At 49.7% G+C, this 14,228-nt stretch overlaps 1 protein-coding gene across 4 annotated transcripts in view; it reads right to left on the bottom strand.

The window, feature by feature from the left end:
• Positions 1 to 2,588: 2,588 nt before the first annotated feature.
• NBN (nibrin) overlaps positions 2,589 to 14,228 on the bottom strand; it is a 43,828-nt gene continuing 32,188 nt past the window's right edge. For all 4 annotated transcript variants that reach the window (XM_044293504.1, XM_044293503.1, XM_044293505.1 and 1 more), the window contains exons 15-16: positions 14,024 to 14,073; positions 2,589 to 3,492 (exon numbers count right to left, since the gene is read on the bottom strand). In XM_044293504.1, coding sequence (XP_044149439.1) covers positions 3,459 to 3,492; positions 14,024 to 14,073 — 84 coding nt within the window. In that variant the 3' untranslated portion in view covers positions 2,589 to 3,458. The remainder of the gene's footprint in view (positions 3,493 to 14,023; positions 14,074 to 14,228) is intronic.

Here is a 14,228-nt window from a genome sequence, read left to right on the forward strand (position 1 = left end):
TAGACATTTGGATCCCAGACTTCTCACGCTTTAGGGCCCCTAACATGCCAGGGCAGTATAAATACCCCACATGTGACCCCATTTTGGAAGAAGACACCCCAAGGTATTCCGTGAGGGGCATGGCGAGTTCCTAGAATATTTTTTTTTTGGGCACAAGTTAGCGGAAATTGATTTTTTTTGTATTTTCTCACAAAGTCTCCCTTTCCGCTAACTTGGGACAAAAATTTCAATTTTTTTTATGGACTCAATATGCCCCTCACGGAATACCTTGGGGTGTCTTCTTTCCGAAATGGGGTCACATGTGGGGTATTTATACTGCCCTGGCATTTTAGGGGCCCTAAAGCGTGAGAAGAAGTCTGGAATATAAATGTCTAAAAAATGTTTACGCATTTGGATTCCGTGAGGGGTATGGTGCGTCCATGTGAGATTTTATTTTTTGACACAAGTTAGTGGAATATGAGACTTAGTAAGAAAAAACAAAAACAAACAAAAAATTTCCGCTAACTTGTGCCCAAAAAAATATCTGAATGGAGCCTTACAGGGGGTGATCAATGACAGGGGGGTGATCAGGGAGTCTATATGGGTGATCACCCCCCTGTCATTGATCACCCCCCTGTAAGGCTCCATTCAGACGTCCGTGTGATTTTTTTTACGGATACATGGATCGGATCCGCAAAACACATGCAGACGTCTGAATGGAGCCTTACAGGGGGGTGATCAATGACAGAGGGGTGATCACCCATATAGACTCCCTGATCACCTCCGTCATTGATCACCCCCCTGTAAGGCTCCATTTAGACGTCCGTATGATTTTTTACGGATCCACGGATACATGGATCGGATCCGCAAAACACATGCGGACGTCTGAATGGAGCCTTACAGGGGGGGTGATCAATGACAGAGGGGTGATCACCCATATAGACTCCCTGATCACCCCCCTGTAAGGCTCCATTCAGACGTCCGTATGATTTTTTACGGATCCACGGATACATGGATCGGATCCGCAAAACACATGCGGACGTCTGAATGGAGCCTTACAGGGGGGTGATCAATGACAGAGGGGTGATCACCCATATAGACTCCCTGATCACCCCCCTGTAAGGCTCCATTCAGACGTCCGTATGATTTTTTACGGATCCACGGATACATGGATCGGATCCGCAAAACACATGCGGACGTCTGAATGGAGCCTTACAGGAGGGTGATCAATGACAGGGAAGTGATCAGGAAGTCTATATGCGTGATCACCCCCCTGTAAGGCTCCATTCAGACGTTCGCATGTGTTTTGCGGATCCGATCCATGTATCAGTGGATCCGTAAAAATCATACAGACATCTGAATGGAGCCTTACAGGGGGGTGATCAATGACAGGAGGGTGATCAATGACAGGGAAGTGATCAGGAAGTCTATATGCGTGATCACCCACTTGTCATTGATCACCCCCCTGTAAGGCTCCAGACGTCCGTATGCGTTTTGCGGATCCGATCCATGTATCCGTGGATCCATAAAAATCATACGGACCTCTGAATGGAGCCTTACAGGGGGGTGATCAATGACAGGGGGGTGATTAGGGAGTCTATATGGGGTGATCAGTGGTTCATAAAGGGTTAATAAGTGACGGGGGGGGGGGGGTGTAGTGTAGTGTGGTGTTTGGTGCTACTTTACACAGCTACCTGTATCCTCTGGTGGTCGATCCTAACAAAAGGGACCACCAGAGGACCAGGTAGCAGGTATATTAGACGCTGTTATCAAAACAGCGTCTAATATACCTGTTAGGGGTTAAAAAAATCACATCTTCAGCCTGCCAGCGAACGATCGCCGCTGGCAGGCTGGAGATCCACTCGCTTACCTTCCGTTCCTGTGAGCGCGCGCGTTCACAGGAAATCCCGGCACTCGCGAGATGACTCTGCGCAGAGCTGCCACCTCCGGACCGCACATCTGCGTTAGGCGGTCCGGAGGTGGTTAAGGGTAGGGCCAGATGACTGGCATAATTTTGAGGTACAACGACCAGGCTCTTATAAAATAGGCATGTTTGTAGGCTCCATATTTCTTATTTTCAGACCTAAATATTACAACGTATACCCCCCACCGCTCCTTCCATGCTGTTTTGAACAGAATTTCAGATTTAGAGTTTTACACGACATAGGGTCCTTAGGATACCCTCAGACCAGCCACAACACATTAATATGTATGCTATCAAGTGTTTCGCTTCGGCTACACGGCAATCTTGGCCGCAATATCTTTCATATATCAGAATATCTCTGTGCTACATCCCAGCATAGTGAAAGTGAATGGAGACACGTTGCGACTCTTGGCTTGCCACGACCAAAACACTATGGCTGGATTTCTCGCAACTCAGCAGGACTCTACTCTCTTTCACTATGCTGCAATGTAGCAGAGTGACAAAGCGATCTTTGGACAGGAGACGAGTCGTGGCCAAGTTTGCCATGTAGACCTGGCCTTATGTTGCGTATACCGCTAGAACTGATTATTTTAACAGCAAAAATAGTTTTAAAAAATCTGCTATTAAAATTGAATTTTTTTTTTTTCCTGGGAAAGTTTTGAGAAAATAAGACTGACACCATCAGTTAGAAGGGCAACGGTAACATCCAGCTGCAAGTTTATTCATACATTTCCAGGAGGAAGAACACAACAGAGTTCTAAGAAACGTTGCTCGTTACGTACCTGGACATGGTCTTTGCCCAACTCTGTTCCTTATACTGTGTATCTGTAGGTGGCGGACACCAGATATAATAACATTGCCAGCTTGAGAAGTATCTAGTGGACTCACAAGCTATCAAGAATCTAGAAAGTGAACATTGTGTCAAGTGGCCATTTTACGTGTAAATTATTTAATTATTTCAACTCCGACCATCTGCAGACTATGTAGGATTCAGCTGGGATGTGCCAGAAGCCAATATATGTGTAAGGAAAGGGTTGCAAACATTTCTGGGCTCAGGGTCCTTCACCTCTGCCTGGGAGGAAGCCTGCATCAGAATCCTTCATCCACAGCATGGGTTACAGTAGACGGATCCATGTCTTTTCTTCTGCATCTTTATTGCAGGAGCTTACAGAAAGTTTGGCGTATTAAAAACATTTACATTTTTTTTCTCGCATTCATTTCTTGGTTTAGATTAAGGGAAACCAACAAGATATTGGAAGGTGCCTACAACCTTCCTGATTCCTTCATGTGGACGTCCCCATTACATAGTCACCATACAGTCGCAGAAGTGGAAAATTAACTCTAAACTGAAGAGACCTCGTCCTATACCACTGCATATGTAGAGAAGCCTCATGGCCCACTCCTATTGGTCGTAGACATGACTCCTTACACGGTTCGGTTGAACAGACCCTTGGGTCCATTACTATATGAGACAATGATCACTTTACAGATCAACATGCTGAACATTAGTTTTATCCGTTTTACTTAAGACGTCTTCTTCTGATCAAAAGTCTCCTTAACGTCTTCTTTTGACCGTTTTAGGATTATACCTGTAGAATTATACAATAAACCAAAATTAAACGTACGATAAAACACATTACAACAGTCATGCTCTAGGAATATGCAAGGAAATGACTGACGAAGTAAAGCTCGACGGCATTACCAAACCCGAGAACTGAGGAAGTTGTGACACTGACTTTTCGTATGTTTGCTGCAATCAGTAACAATAAAGCAGCAAATGGCAGCAAAAAAATTACAGTTCTCACCCCAAATGTAGTCAAACTGAGATTTCTCTTTTAAAAATAAATAAATAAATATCGGATGATGCCATTAATACTGTTATCAGTTTATGATAACATGTTTTATAGCCATATCCTTGCATCTCCAGCCTCTTTCAATGGATCATTCACATGGCTGAATTACGTCTCTACGGTATGCCTAGGGTTTTTTCTGTTTTTGCATTTCCTAGTATGGAGAAGCTGGGCACTCTAGATATTGGCGTACAACCACCAAGCCATTAATGAAGTTAAGACAACCTGAAGCAAAGCTATAAACATTCTGAGGTTGCAGTCCCTTAAAGGGTATACCCACCTCAGACAATGGGGGAATATCGCTAGGATATGCCCCCATTGTCTGATAGGTGCAGGTCGAACCGCTGGGACCCGCACCTACAGCGAGAACAAAGCGGGGAGAGCTGTGGCTTGAGGACCCCAGATTTCCACCACCACGCGCAGCCCCTGATTGCATTCATTTCTATGGGGCAGGCGGAAACAGCTGAGTCAGCGCTTGGCCATTTTTGGCGGCCCCATAGAAATGAATGGAGGCCGGGTGCGCATGCGCATTGCGCCCTCCGTTCATTTCCCCGATCTGTTGCCATTGTAGGTGAAGGTCCCAGTGGTGGGACCCGCACCTATCAGACAATGGGGGCATATCCTAGCGATATTCCCCCATTGTCCGAGATGGGAAAACCCCTTTAAGACAATAATAGTATGCATGTTGCATTTGCGTTAAAAAAGACCTGCCAGCACTGATTGGATGTCAGACTGTATAGGGTATTTGCCATTGAGTCTGATAATGAGTTATAAAATGTGCTCACCCTCTCTTTTTATGGGATTAGAGGCAGGCAGCATGTACACCAGTTATAACACGGTCCTGTCCGTATTTCAGTCCACAAACAACGGATCCCAAAGATACGGATACCGTCTGTGTGCATTCCGCCGGCTTCTCACTACCATCAACAGAAAGGACTGTTCTCATCCACAGGACATGTTTTATAACAGGCATCCTGAAACTGCAACCCTCCAGCTGTTGCAAAACTACAACTCTCAGCAGGCCCGAACAGCCTACAGGTATCCGCCCACAGCAGGGCATTGTGGGAGCTGTAGTTACACAACAGCTGGGGGGCCGCAGTCTGAGGGTGCCTGTTTTATAATTAGTGGAACGGCCATGCAGATCCACAAAAAATACGGATGTGTGCACGGCTTCACAGAAATTAATAAGTCAACGCGCCATCCTCAAAAAAAATGCTGATAGCGGACGGAGGAAAAATACAGTCGTGTGCACGAGGCCTATAGATGACGATATCGCAGAGAACCACTGGGTTTTCTGTCTAAAAATAACCAGTGTGAAATGTTAACAGACGAGCTGCGTCAGGATTTAGAAATGCTGGGCATACAATAAAGTGATTAAGCATTTTCACCCTCCTCAAATCCCATTTACTAAGCTCTATTTGCTTAGACAGGGAAATGCAGCAGCCAAATTGCATCATCACTTAACTGGGAAAATAATTTGTAGCCGGCCGCCGTTTCCAGGCAACTCCTGATTATCCTTCATATGTGACAGGAAGGGGAAAAAAAGCAAACAAACCGCAGAAAATAACCTGCCGGGCAGCTCGACCCCGGCTATGACGGCAGCCTGATGGATCGCACACATAATATTACTGCCATATGACACATACAGATCACGCTTTACAGATTATTTACTTCCCAAGGCCCCGTTCACACTTCCTGCCAGGATACAGTAAGAGAAGGGACAGTTTAACAGGGTGCCCAGATGACTATGAATGAGAACTTAGATTTTAAAGGGTATGTGTATGTTATTGAAAATGGGGGAAAATGGCAAAGCGAACACAAGCGAGTGCTTTCACTATGGAAGCGCTGATTACTGTGCAGGAGGTTCGGGGAGCGGCGAGTGTAGCGCTGCTAGCACTGACTGTACTCACCGGGCGCCCACTGTACTGTGTTCTGACTGCGTATAGTGTCAGGACATGGGGCACATGGGGGGGCACTATGATCGGACACTGTGCGACGTCAGGTGACAGTGCAGAGTGGCGCCGGCAGAAGACCAGGGAGAGGGGAGTGCAGGAAGCGTGCGCCATCCAGAGCAGGAGAGGCAGGTTGTTTTATTTATTTTAATATCTGATCTGAGGTCTAATGAAGATTGGAGGGGGTTCTGATCTGGATTGTAGGTCTGATGAAAAAAAAAAAAAAAAATCGTATTTTTCTCCTCTAAAACCTACTTGCGTCTTAGGATCAGGTGTGCCTTAAAAAGTAAAAAACTGAAATTAATAATTGTGTCTTGCTGCCAAATAAAACCAGACAGTGAAACATTCTTTTTTTCTAATTTATTAATTTCAGATTGTAGTTTTTTTTTATTTTTTATTATTGTATTTTCTGAACTGGTTATGGATGGTGGGCAGCCATATTGCCTCATCTGTTCCTAATGGCATTCAGGGATATGATTCTACAGAAGCCACATGAACCATTGGCACATGCACAGTAGAGTCTATAGAGGCCAAGACAGAACTGCTTGGGACATGTGCTAAATTTTGAACAATTGGCGCAGACAAAAGCCAGGTGCAAGGGAAGCCCGGCCCCGTGAATCAAACCAGAAGGGGACACACTAGGCGGCTGTGAAAGTGTTGGAAAGAAGGTGCACCAAAGAGCACAGCCCCGCCCATGCTGCACTTGAATCCTCATTTACATCAAGATGAATTTCTTCAGATTACAGGAACAGATTTTACAATCCAGTAAACCGGCCCTACACTGTGTTCTGCTTAATTGGGAACTGTCTGGAGCTGACAGACTCCCTTTAAATTGACTATAATGGGATTACAATAACAGACATATAAAACTCGGGCTTCTTTCCCATAAAACTATTAACCAAGAGAGAAAAACGAGATTTTTGTATAACTTACCAGTAAAATCTCTTTCTCGCTCTTTCCTTGGGGGACACAGAAGACCTTGGGTATAGCTCATCTCCATAGGAGGCGTGACACTAAGTGAAAACTGTTAAGCCCCTCCTCCACAGCTATACCCTCCGCCTGGAGAGAGAGGCTGCCAGTTGCGTGTCCAAGTAGTGAAAAAAGGCAAAGTCCAAAAGCGGAACCAACAAGCCAACTACCCAACGGGTAAAACAACTCGGAAACCGTGCAGAGAAAAACAAAGAATGGGTGGGTGCTGTGTCCCCCAAGGAAAGAGCGAGAAAGAGATTTTACTGGTAAGTTATACAAAAATCTCGTTTTCTCGCCCAGTTTCCTTGGGGGACACAGAAGACCTTGGGACGTTCAAAAGCAGTCCAAAAGGGGGAGGGACCACAGCACCAAGGCGAAGCACCCGAAGTCATCAAGAAACAGCCGCCCGCAGACCAGGCGGCCCAAGGCAGCATCTGCCGAAGCCAGAGTATGCACCCTGTAGAACGCTGTAAGGAAGACCAGTGACCGCCTCGCCAGACGCATGGCCGAAGCCAAATGCCTCCGGCCCAGGAGGCACCGACCGCTCTGGTGAAATGAACGGTGACACCAAAAGCAGAACCCTGCCCTTGGTGCGGGAACCACAGCAATAACCACTGTGAGAAAGCGGAGGAAAGCCACCCTGGAGGCCACCAACCCTTTGCGCGGACGTCCTGGAAAACCAAGAGACCGAACGTCGACAAGAGTCGGAGATCTCCAAGTAAAAAAACTGCAAGGCCCAAACAACTCCCAAATCGGTGAAGTGTCCGTTCCCGGGGGTGGGAAGGAGAGGACGAAAGCCTCGTTAAAATGAAAGACAAACACCACCTTCAGAAGGAAGGAAGAGACGGGATGGAGAACAGCCCTGTCCTGAGGAAAGAGAAGGCTCGGAACAAGAAGGGCCGCCACCCAGGCACCCGCCAGAGACACGACGGCTACGGAAACAAAACCATACAGGACAGAAGGAGTAGAGAACTTCTGTAACGGCTCCAAGGGAAAGATTGGAGTGCCAAGAGCCCAGTATGCAATGCCCAGGACGGTACCCAGGGGCAGTACAAGGGAACCCCAAGACGCTCCACGGAAGAGGGTCCTGACAGGCCCAGAGGGCCGGGGAACGCTGAAAGGGGAAGGACAGCGCTGACACTTGACACTTCAAGCAACAGCGTCCCAGTCCCAGATCTAGGCCGGACTGGAGAAGGACAGAACCATGGAGAGAGAAAGGCAGAGTGGGGGAACGCCCAGCTTCCCACAGAACCCCCGGTAAAACCCCTAAGTCCTACAACAGATCCTGGACAAACCACGGCCAGGAGCGAACACCAGCGAGCCCGCTAGAGTCGCCCGGGCAAGCGGGAAAAAAAACCCAATGCGAATAGGCGCAGACCAGTAACACGGGCAGAACGGTCGGCAAAACTGGACCCGTCGGCCCCCGTGCAACGTTGTCCTGTAACCACCCGGAGTGGGGGAGCAGAAGGACAGACGGAAGGAACCGAAGGGTCTGCCCAGCAACCGCCAGGACAAGACAGGCCAAAGTACATGTCGATGTAGCCACCACAGGAAGACGTCCTACAGTCCCGGTGTGGGAGATCTAATGACAATCTCGACCGAATGGGAGTCCTCCCAAGTCACAGCCAGAGTGAACAAGGGAGACAGTACGAGGCCAAGAGGAACATCAGAACCACCCACATGAACAACCAAGCTCTCCCCAGAAGGGAGGGCAGCGAAGGAACCGCCACTGAAGCGCAGCCGGGGCAAAAGCCACATCGGAGGGGGCCGAGCCGAACCGAGCGGGAGCCAAGAAGAGCCGGCGAGAAAAGGCAGTCGAGACAGAGGCCGGCATAACACCCTCCAACCGAAAGGAGGAGTGGGCAACAGGGGAGCCATAGGACAGCTCAAAGGCAGAACCCCGCTCACTGAGACGCCCGGTTCACAGCCACGCAGAAGGCAAATACCCTGAAGAACCCAAGGTGGAGGTCCTACGGACCTGGGTAAGCGGGCACCCAAGAAAAGTTGGGTGACCATCCCGAGAAAAGCGGCCCGAACCCGGTAGCGGACCAGCCTGAAGCGCAGAGCGGGCGCCAAAAGAAAAAACTCATACTGCACGACACCCGAAGAGGAGGAAACAGTAGTAGGCGAGGGAACAGCAGTCCCGCCAGAGCCAACGCAGAAATCGAGTGGCACTGCAAACGGCACTCTCGACCCAGTGACCACTTGCGCCGGGAAGCGAGTGCACGGGAGAACGAAAAGGTACGTATCAAAGAACCACGAACACTCCCCAGGTGGAAAGGCCAACGGACATGGTGGATGCCGACACAACGGGACCACAATATGCAGGCCAAACCAGAGAACGAGCACCACCCAGCTCGGCGAAGTAGAGAGCAAGTAGAGCCCATCTACTCATATCTAAAGAATACACCTTTGAATACAATGGCATTCTTTTAATGTTTGTATGACAGCACCCAAGGGTTATACAGGTGGACATAATGATCTCTTCAGAGAAGAGTGTAATGCCCGTGACAAGCACCACATCCCAAGAGAAAAGGGCATGTCGCAGGAGGAAGTGAGGCATACGTACGAGCAGCCCCGCAAGCAGTGAGAAGGCCAACCCACCTATGGGAGGAGAAGGCATACACGGCCCAAACAACGGACAGAGCGCACCAGAAAATTCCGCTCACTGCAAAAAAATAGTCACCCAGTGAAGGGGATCAGCCACAGAGTCCAACAGTATCAACGGAAGTGCAAAGTACAACCTGAAAGGGAGTTATGCACAAGACATCAGTATGGCATGCGATGGAAACGCAGGCAGGCCCCCCCAGAAAAGGGGGAAATGTACCTGGCTACACTGCAGCTGGTAAGAATGCAAAGGCCCGTCCCAAAGGGGGGATGCCCAAGGCCAGTAACAACTTGAGAGAAGTAGAACATACCATAGTTTGCCCAGAAGGTGACCATGCACATGGCCGCACAGTACCCAGCGGGAACGCAGGAGGTCCGCCCAGAGAAAGGGGGACATGCACGGGGTTATCCTAGCATTAAGCGAGTGCGCAATAACCCACCTAACACCGAATACTGTGAGAGTGCAACTACTCCACAATGAAGGAGAACATGCAAGAGTCCCGCACAGCATATCAAGGACAGCCATGGGTCACGTGAGGGTGCAAATTTTCGCCCATGGATGAGGAGGGCCGTGTATGGCCCGCAACACATCCGGCGAAAGAGCAGTATTCCACCCAGAAGGGGGCGGGGTAATGCACACGGCCGTCATCGCATCCAGCAAAAATGCAAGCACCCCGCCAAGGATGCGGGACATGCACATGGCCAGCAACGCACTGGCGAGAAAACAACCACAGTCAGTGGCGTTGTGCGTATGCCGCCTGAAGAAAGGATACATGTTCATTGCTTGCAGCGATTCCAGTGAGTGCAGCACACCACCCAAGGAAGGGGTCGTGCACCTGGCCGGCAGCGAATCCAGTGATAGTGCAGCAATCCACCTATGGAAGGAGTTCATGCACATGGCCGGCAGCAAATCCAGAGAGAGTGCAGCATTCCGCCTATGGACGGAGGTCATGCGTATGGCCGGCCGCGAATCCAGAAAGTGCAGCATTCCGCCTATGGAAGGAGGTCATGCACATGGCCGGCTCATGTATATGGCCGGCAGCGAATCCAGCGAGAGTGCAGCGTTCTGCCTATGGACGGAGGTCATGCATATGGCCGGCAGCGAATCCAGAGAGAGAGCGCAGCAGTCCTCCTCTGGACGGAGGTCATGCGTAAGACCAGCAGCGAAGCCAGATAGAATGCAACATTCCACCTATGGAAGGAGGTCATGCATAAGGCCGTAGCGAACCCAGCGAGAGTGCAGCATTCCGCCTATGGAAGGAGGTCATGCATATGGCCGTAGCGAACCCAGCGAGAGTGCAGCGTTCCGCCTGTGGAAGGAGGTCATGCATATGGCCGTAGCAAATCCAGCGAGAGTGCAGCGTTCCGCCTATGGAAGGGGGTCGTGCACATGGTCAGCATCGTATGCGGTAAAAGGGCAGCATTCCGCCTACAGAAGGGGGTCATGCACAAGGCCAGCCCGCAGCCAGAGAGTGCAGTATGCCGCCTATAATGGGGGGTCATGCACATGGCCAGCATCGCGACTGGAGAGGGCGACAAATTCTGCCTATAGAAAAGGCGGCCTGCACCTGGCCAGCGCCGTACCCCAGGAGAAGGCAAGGGTCCGCCTAGAAGGGGAACATGTATACCTGGCCAGTGCCACGGAGCGCAACATGCCGCCTCAGGCTGCAGTATCCTGCGCAGCCAACATAAAATACAGATATTTCATATATATATATATATATATATATATATATATATACACACACACTTCATATTTTTTTTTTTTTTTTTTATTATTAATTATTGTAAAACACAGCCTCTTTGACGCAGAAAGGAGCCACCATATAAGCGCACAGCCTCACTGAGAGGCTAGCCATCCTAGGGTCTCCTCCAGATGGGAGCCGTCGGCATCCAAAAGGTTAATACGCATCGGACCTGAGGGCGGTGCAGCGATCCCCTGGGGGCGGGGGGACCTCCGGCGGGATGAACTCGCGCCTGTGAATGCCCGCCCCCTCCAATCAAGGCCGGAATATTGCGGCCTAGTAGGCCGCGAAGCCGGGGCCTAGATTTTGCGGTGCCCGGAGGTACCGGCCGGGATCTGGAGGGAGCGGCGCATGCATAATACCGGCCGCGGGAGCCCACCCCGCGGGCCGGAGAGTCAGGGGGCCCAGGAAGGAGCCCGGGATAGAATCTTTCTGCGGCGCCCGACCGACCGGAAGACAGACGCTCAGAGAGCACCTGCGGTCGGCCGGGGTCTGCTGGAAAAACCGCAGTCATGCCGGCCGCGGGTGCCCACCCCGCGGGCCGGAAACAAGGGCCCTACGCCGCAGCAGTCGGGAGAGGGCCCTGAGCCGTCTCAAAGGAGGGGATGCCTGCACACCGGTAAGGGGATAGGGGGAGGGGATGATGCACCTATTAGGGAGCTAATAAAACAAACTAGAATGGCCAGACCAGCATGGGAGCTGCACTTCCCACGCCCAAGCTGACCACCGTTAACACTGTGCTCACAAGGCTTTGGTGACTACTATGTGAGACCCCAGGTTTTCCTGCAGATAATACAGGAGGTGTAGTTTATAATGTTCTCCTGGGGGTCAGTCAAGCAGGAGACCGGGGTGGGGTGGGGTGGGGTGGGGGGGGGGTCGTAGGGCTGGAGAAGCCACTCTCTCACCACAGCCGTCTTCACCCTCGGTCCGTTCCAGCAGGGTCGCCCCTTCAGCTACTGGCACCGTAGTGGCAGGACGCTGGAAGAGGGACTTGGCGTGCGGGCGACCCTTACGCTGGCGGGATGCAGGGGAGCTGGGCTGCCCTGGTCCACCTTGCCTTCTGTGGGGGAGGCAGCAGTGCGGATGCCGGCACTGGCGCAGCTCAACCCCGGGAGAAACAGAGAGGTCTAGTGCGTCTCTGTTATCCCGTATTCTGGAACAAAAGAAAAGAAAAAGTAAAAATCAAAAATTTTAAAAATAACAAAGGAGAAAACAGCCCTGCAGTAGCAGGGAGTGTCTTGCCTCCTTGGACACTAAGCAAAAACTGGCAGCCTCTCTCTCCAGGCTGAGGGTATAGCTGTGGAGGAGGGGCTTAACAGTTTTCACTTAGTGTCACGCCTCCTATGGAGATGAGCTATACCCAAGGTCTTCTGTGTCCCCCAAGGAAACTGGGCGAGAAATCTCTACAACAGTTCAGTTTTTACCTTCCTCTCTGGTACACGGGTAACCATAATGGAACCTGCATAACACACATCTCATAGCATGTGCTGGTCTTAAGAGAGCTCCCCTTTAAGGCTACAGTAACACGACCACATGGGAACCGGCCATGTTAACTCTGTGCCGCGGAAACACGTAGAAGCCCTTCCGTGGGCTCCTGGGTCCATGCCTCCACACCATAAAAGATAGGACATGTCCTATAAGTTGCCGTATCATGTGGATCGCGGACCCATTCAGCATGGAGTTCATGGGTTTGGTGTCCCCGCGGTTTGCCGTCCGCAAGACAGACATGGCTGCACCACGGTTGTGTGAATGTATCCTAAGATGACATCTAATAAATGTCTCACATGGGATAATTTACCTTCATGTCAGGATCTCCTACAAATTGCAGCTGATCATTGGGGATCCCAGCAATGGTGCACCCTGTGATCAGCTCAACTCTGGGGGACTTTTCTAACAAAAAGGGATTTGTACTGTAAAGACCAACCTTTAAAGAGTAACTAAACTTTTGATGAACTTTTTGGTAAAATTACCTAAATACCCTAATAACACTTTTTGCTATATATTTCATTAAGGCATTTTGAAAATGCACTGTTCTGTACACCGTTGACTTCTCGGCAGTGTACGGAGTGCGGATTCTACACTTTATGAATGGGGCCACAGAGCAGGGAGTTTGGGAAGGAGCGCACATTTCTGCTCCTGTCTGTGCCCCCCGAGGTTCATGTGCTATGCCAGGATAAGCTGAGCGGAGCGGGCTTCTGCCTGTTCCTGCTTCACTAAGCTAAAGGTCCTGCATGTAAGCTTTTAGCTTAGTGGAGCAGGAACAGGCAGGAGCCCGCTCCGCTCCGCTAATCCTGGCATAGCACATGGGTACAGGGTACAGCATTTAGTGAACCTCAGGGGGCACGGACAGGAGCACCAATGTGCGCTCCTGCCCGTACTCCCTGCGCTGCGGCCCCATTCATAAAGTGTAGAATCCGCACTCCGTACTCCGTAAAGTGTAGAATCCGCACTCCGTAAAAATGCCTTAATAAAGTACATTATAAAAAGTGTTATAGGGGTATTAGGGACATTTTACAAAAAAGTTAATTAAAAGTTTAGCTACTCTTTAAGTAAGAAATTTATAAAAATACAGGATATAATAAGATCTGCTAAAATATTTCACACATGTATGTAACTGCTTTTGAATGTTCTCAGAACCAAATATGTAAGAAAAAAATGTAGTGATTATGAAATGGTATTATTTAGTGCCAGGACATCCATTCAAGCACATTACAATGAAGCGCTGCCCGACCGCACCCCAGAAAATCGTTACAAGATGTGGAAAGATGACGTCGCCTTTCATTGATCAGACGGATACATTCCAGGGTGGATGCAGATTTTCCAATGGAAGAATTTAGAGGTTTAGCTGAAAACTGATTAATGTAATGATTTTTATGGTTCAAGCAAATATTATAGCATGCAGCTGACCATGCAGTGATGGGGGAGGGGGTCGTAGATGGAGGTTTGCTGAAGGATGGTCGGGTGATCTACAAAGGATAATGAATGTGCAGGACTCACCTGAAAAGATCATCGGCCACTGACTGTTCTCTGGCCTGTTGAGTTTGCTCCTGTAAAAAAAGAAAACTTACAGTAATGTTCCATTATAATAAAACGCTCCATTACACTGCGGAGCTGTTTAAGCCAATGGCCCAGATCTGTTTGTCTTTTGCACTGCAGGTACACGGGTGACACCAAGATGAGGAGCGCCAGCTCTACAGCAAAA

This window comes from Bufo gargarizans, chromosome 5 (assembly GCF_014858855.1).
Source record: "Bufo gargarizans isolate SCDJY-AF-19 chromosome 5, ASM1485885v1, whole genome shotgun sequence".
Lineage (NCBI taxonomy): Eukaryota > Metazoa > Chordata > Amphibia > Anura > Bufonidae > Bufo > Bufo gargarizans.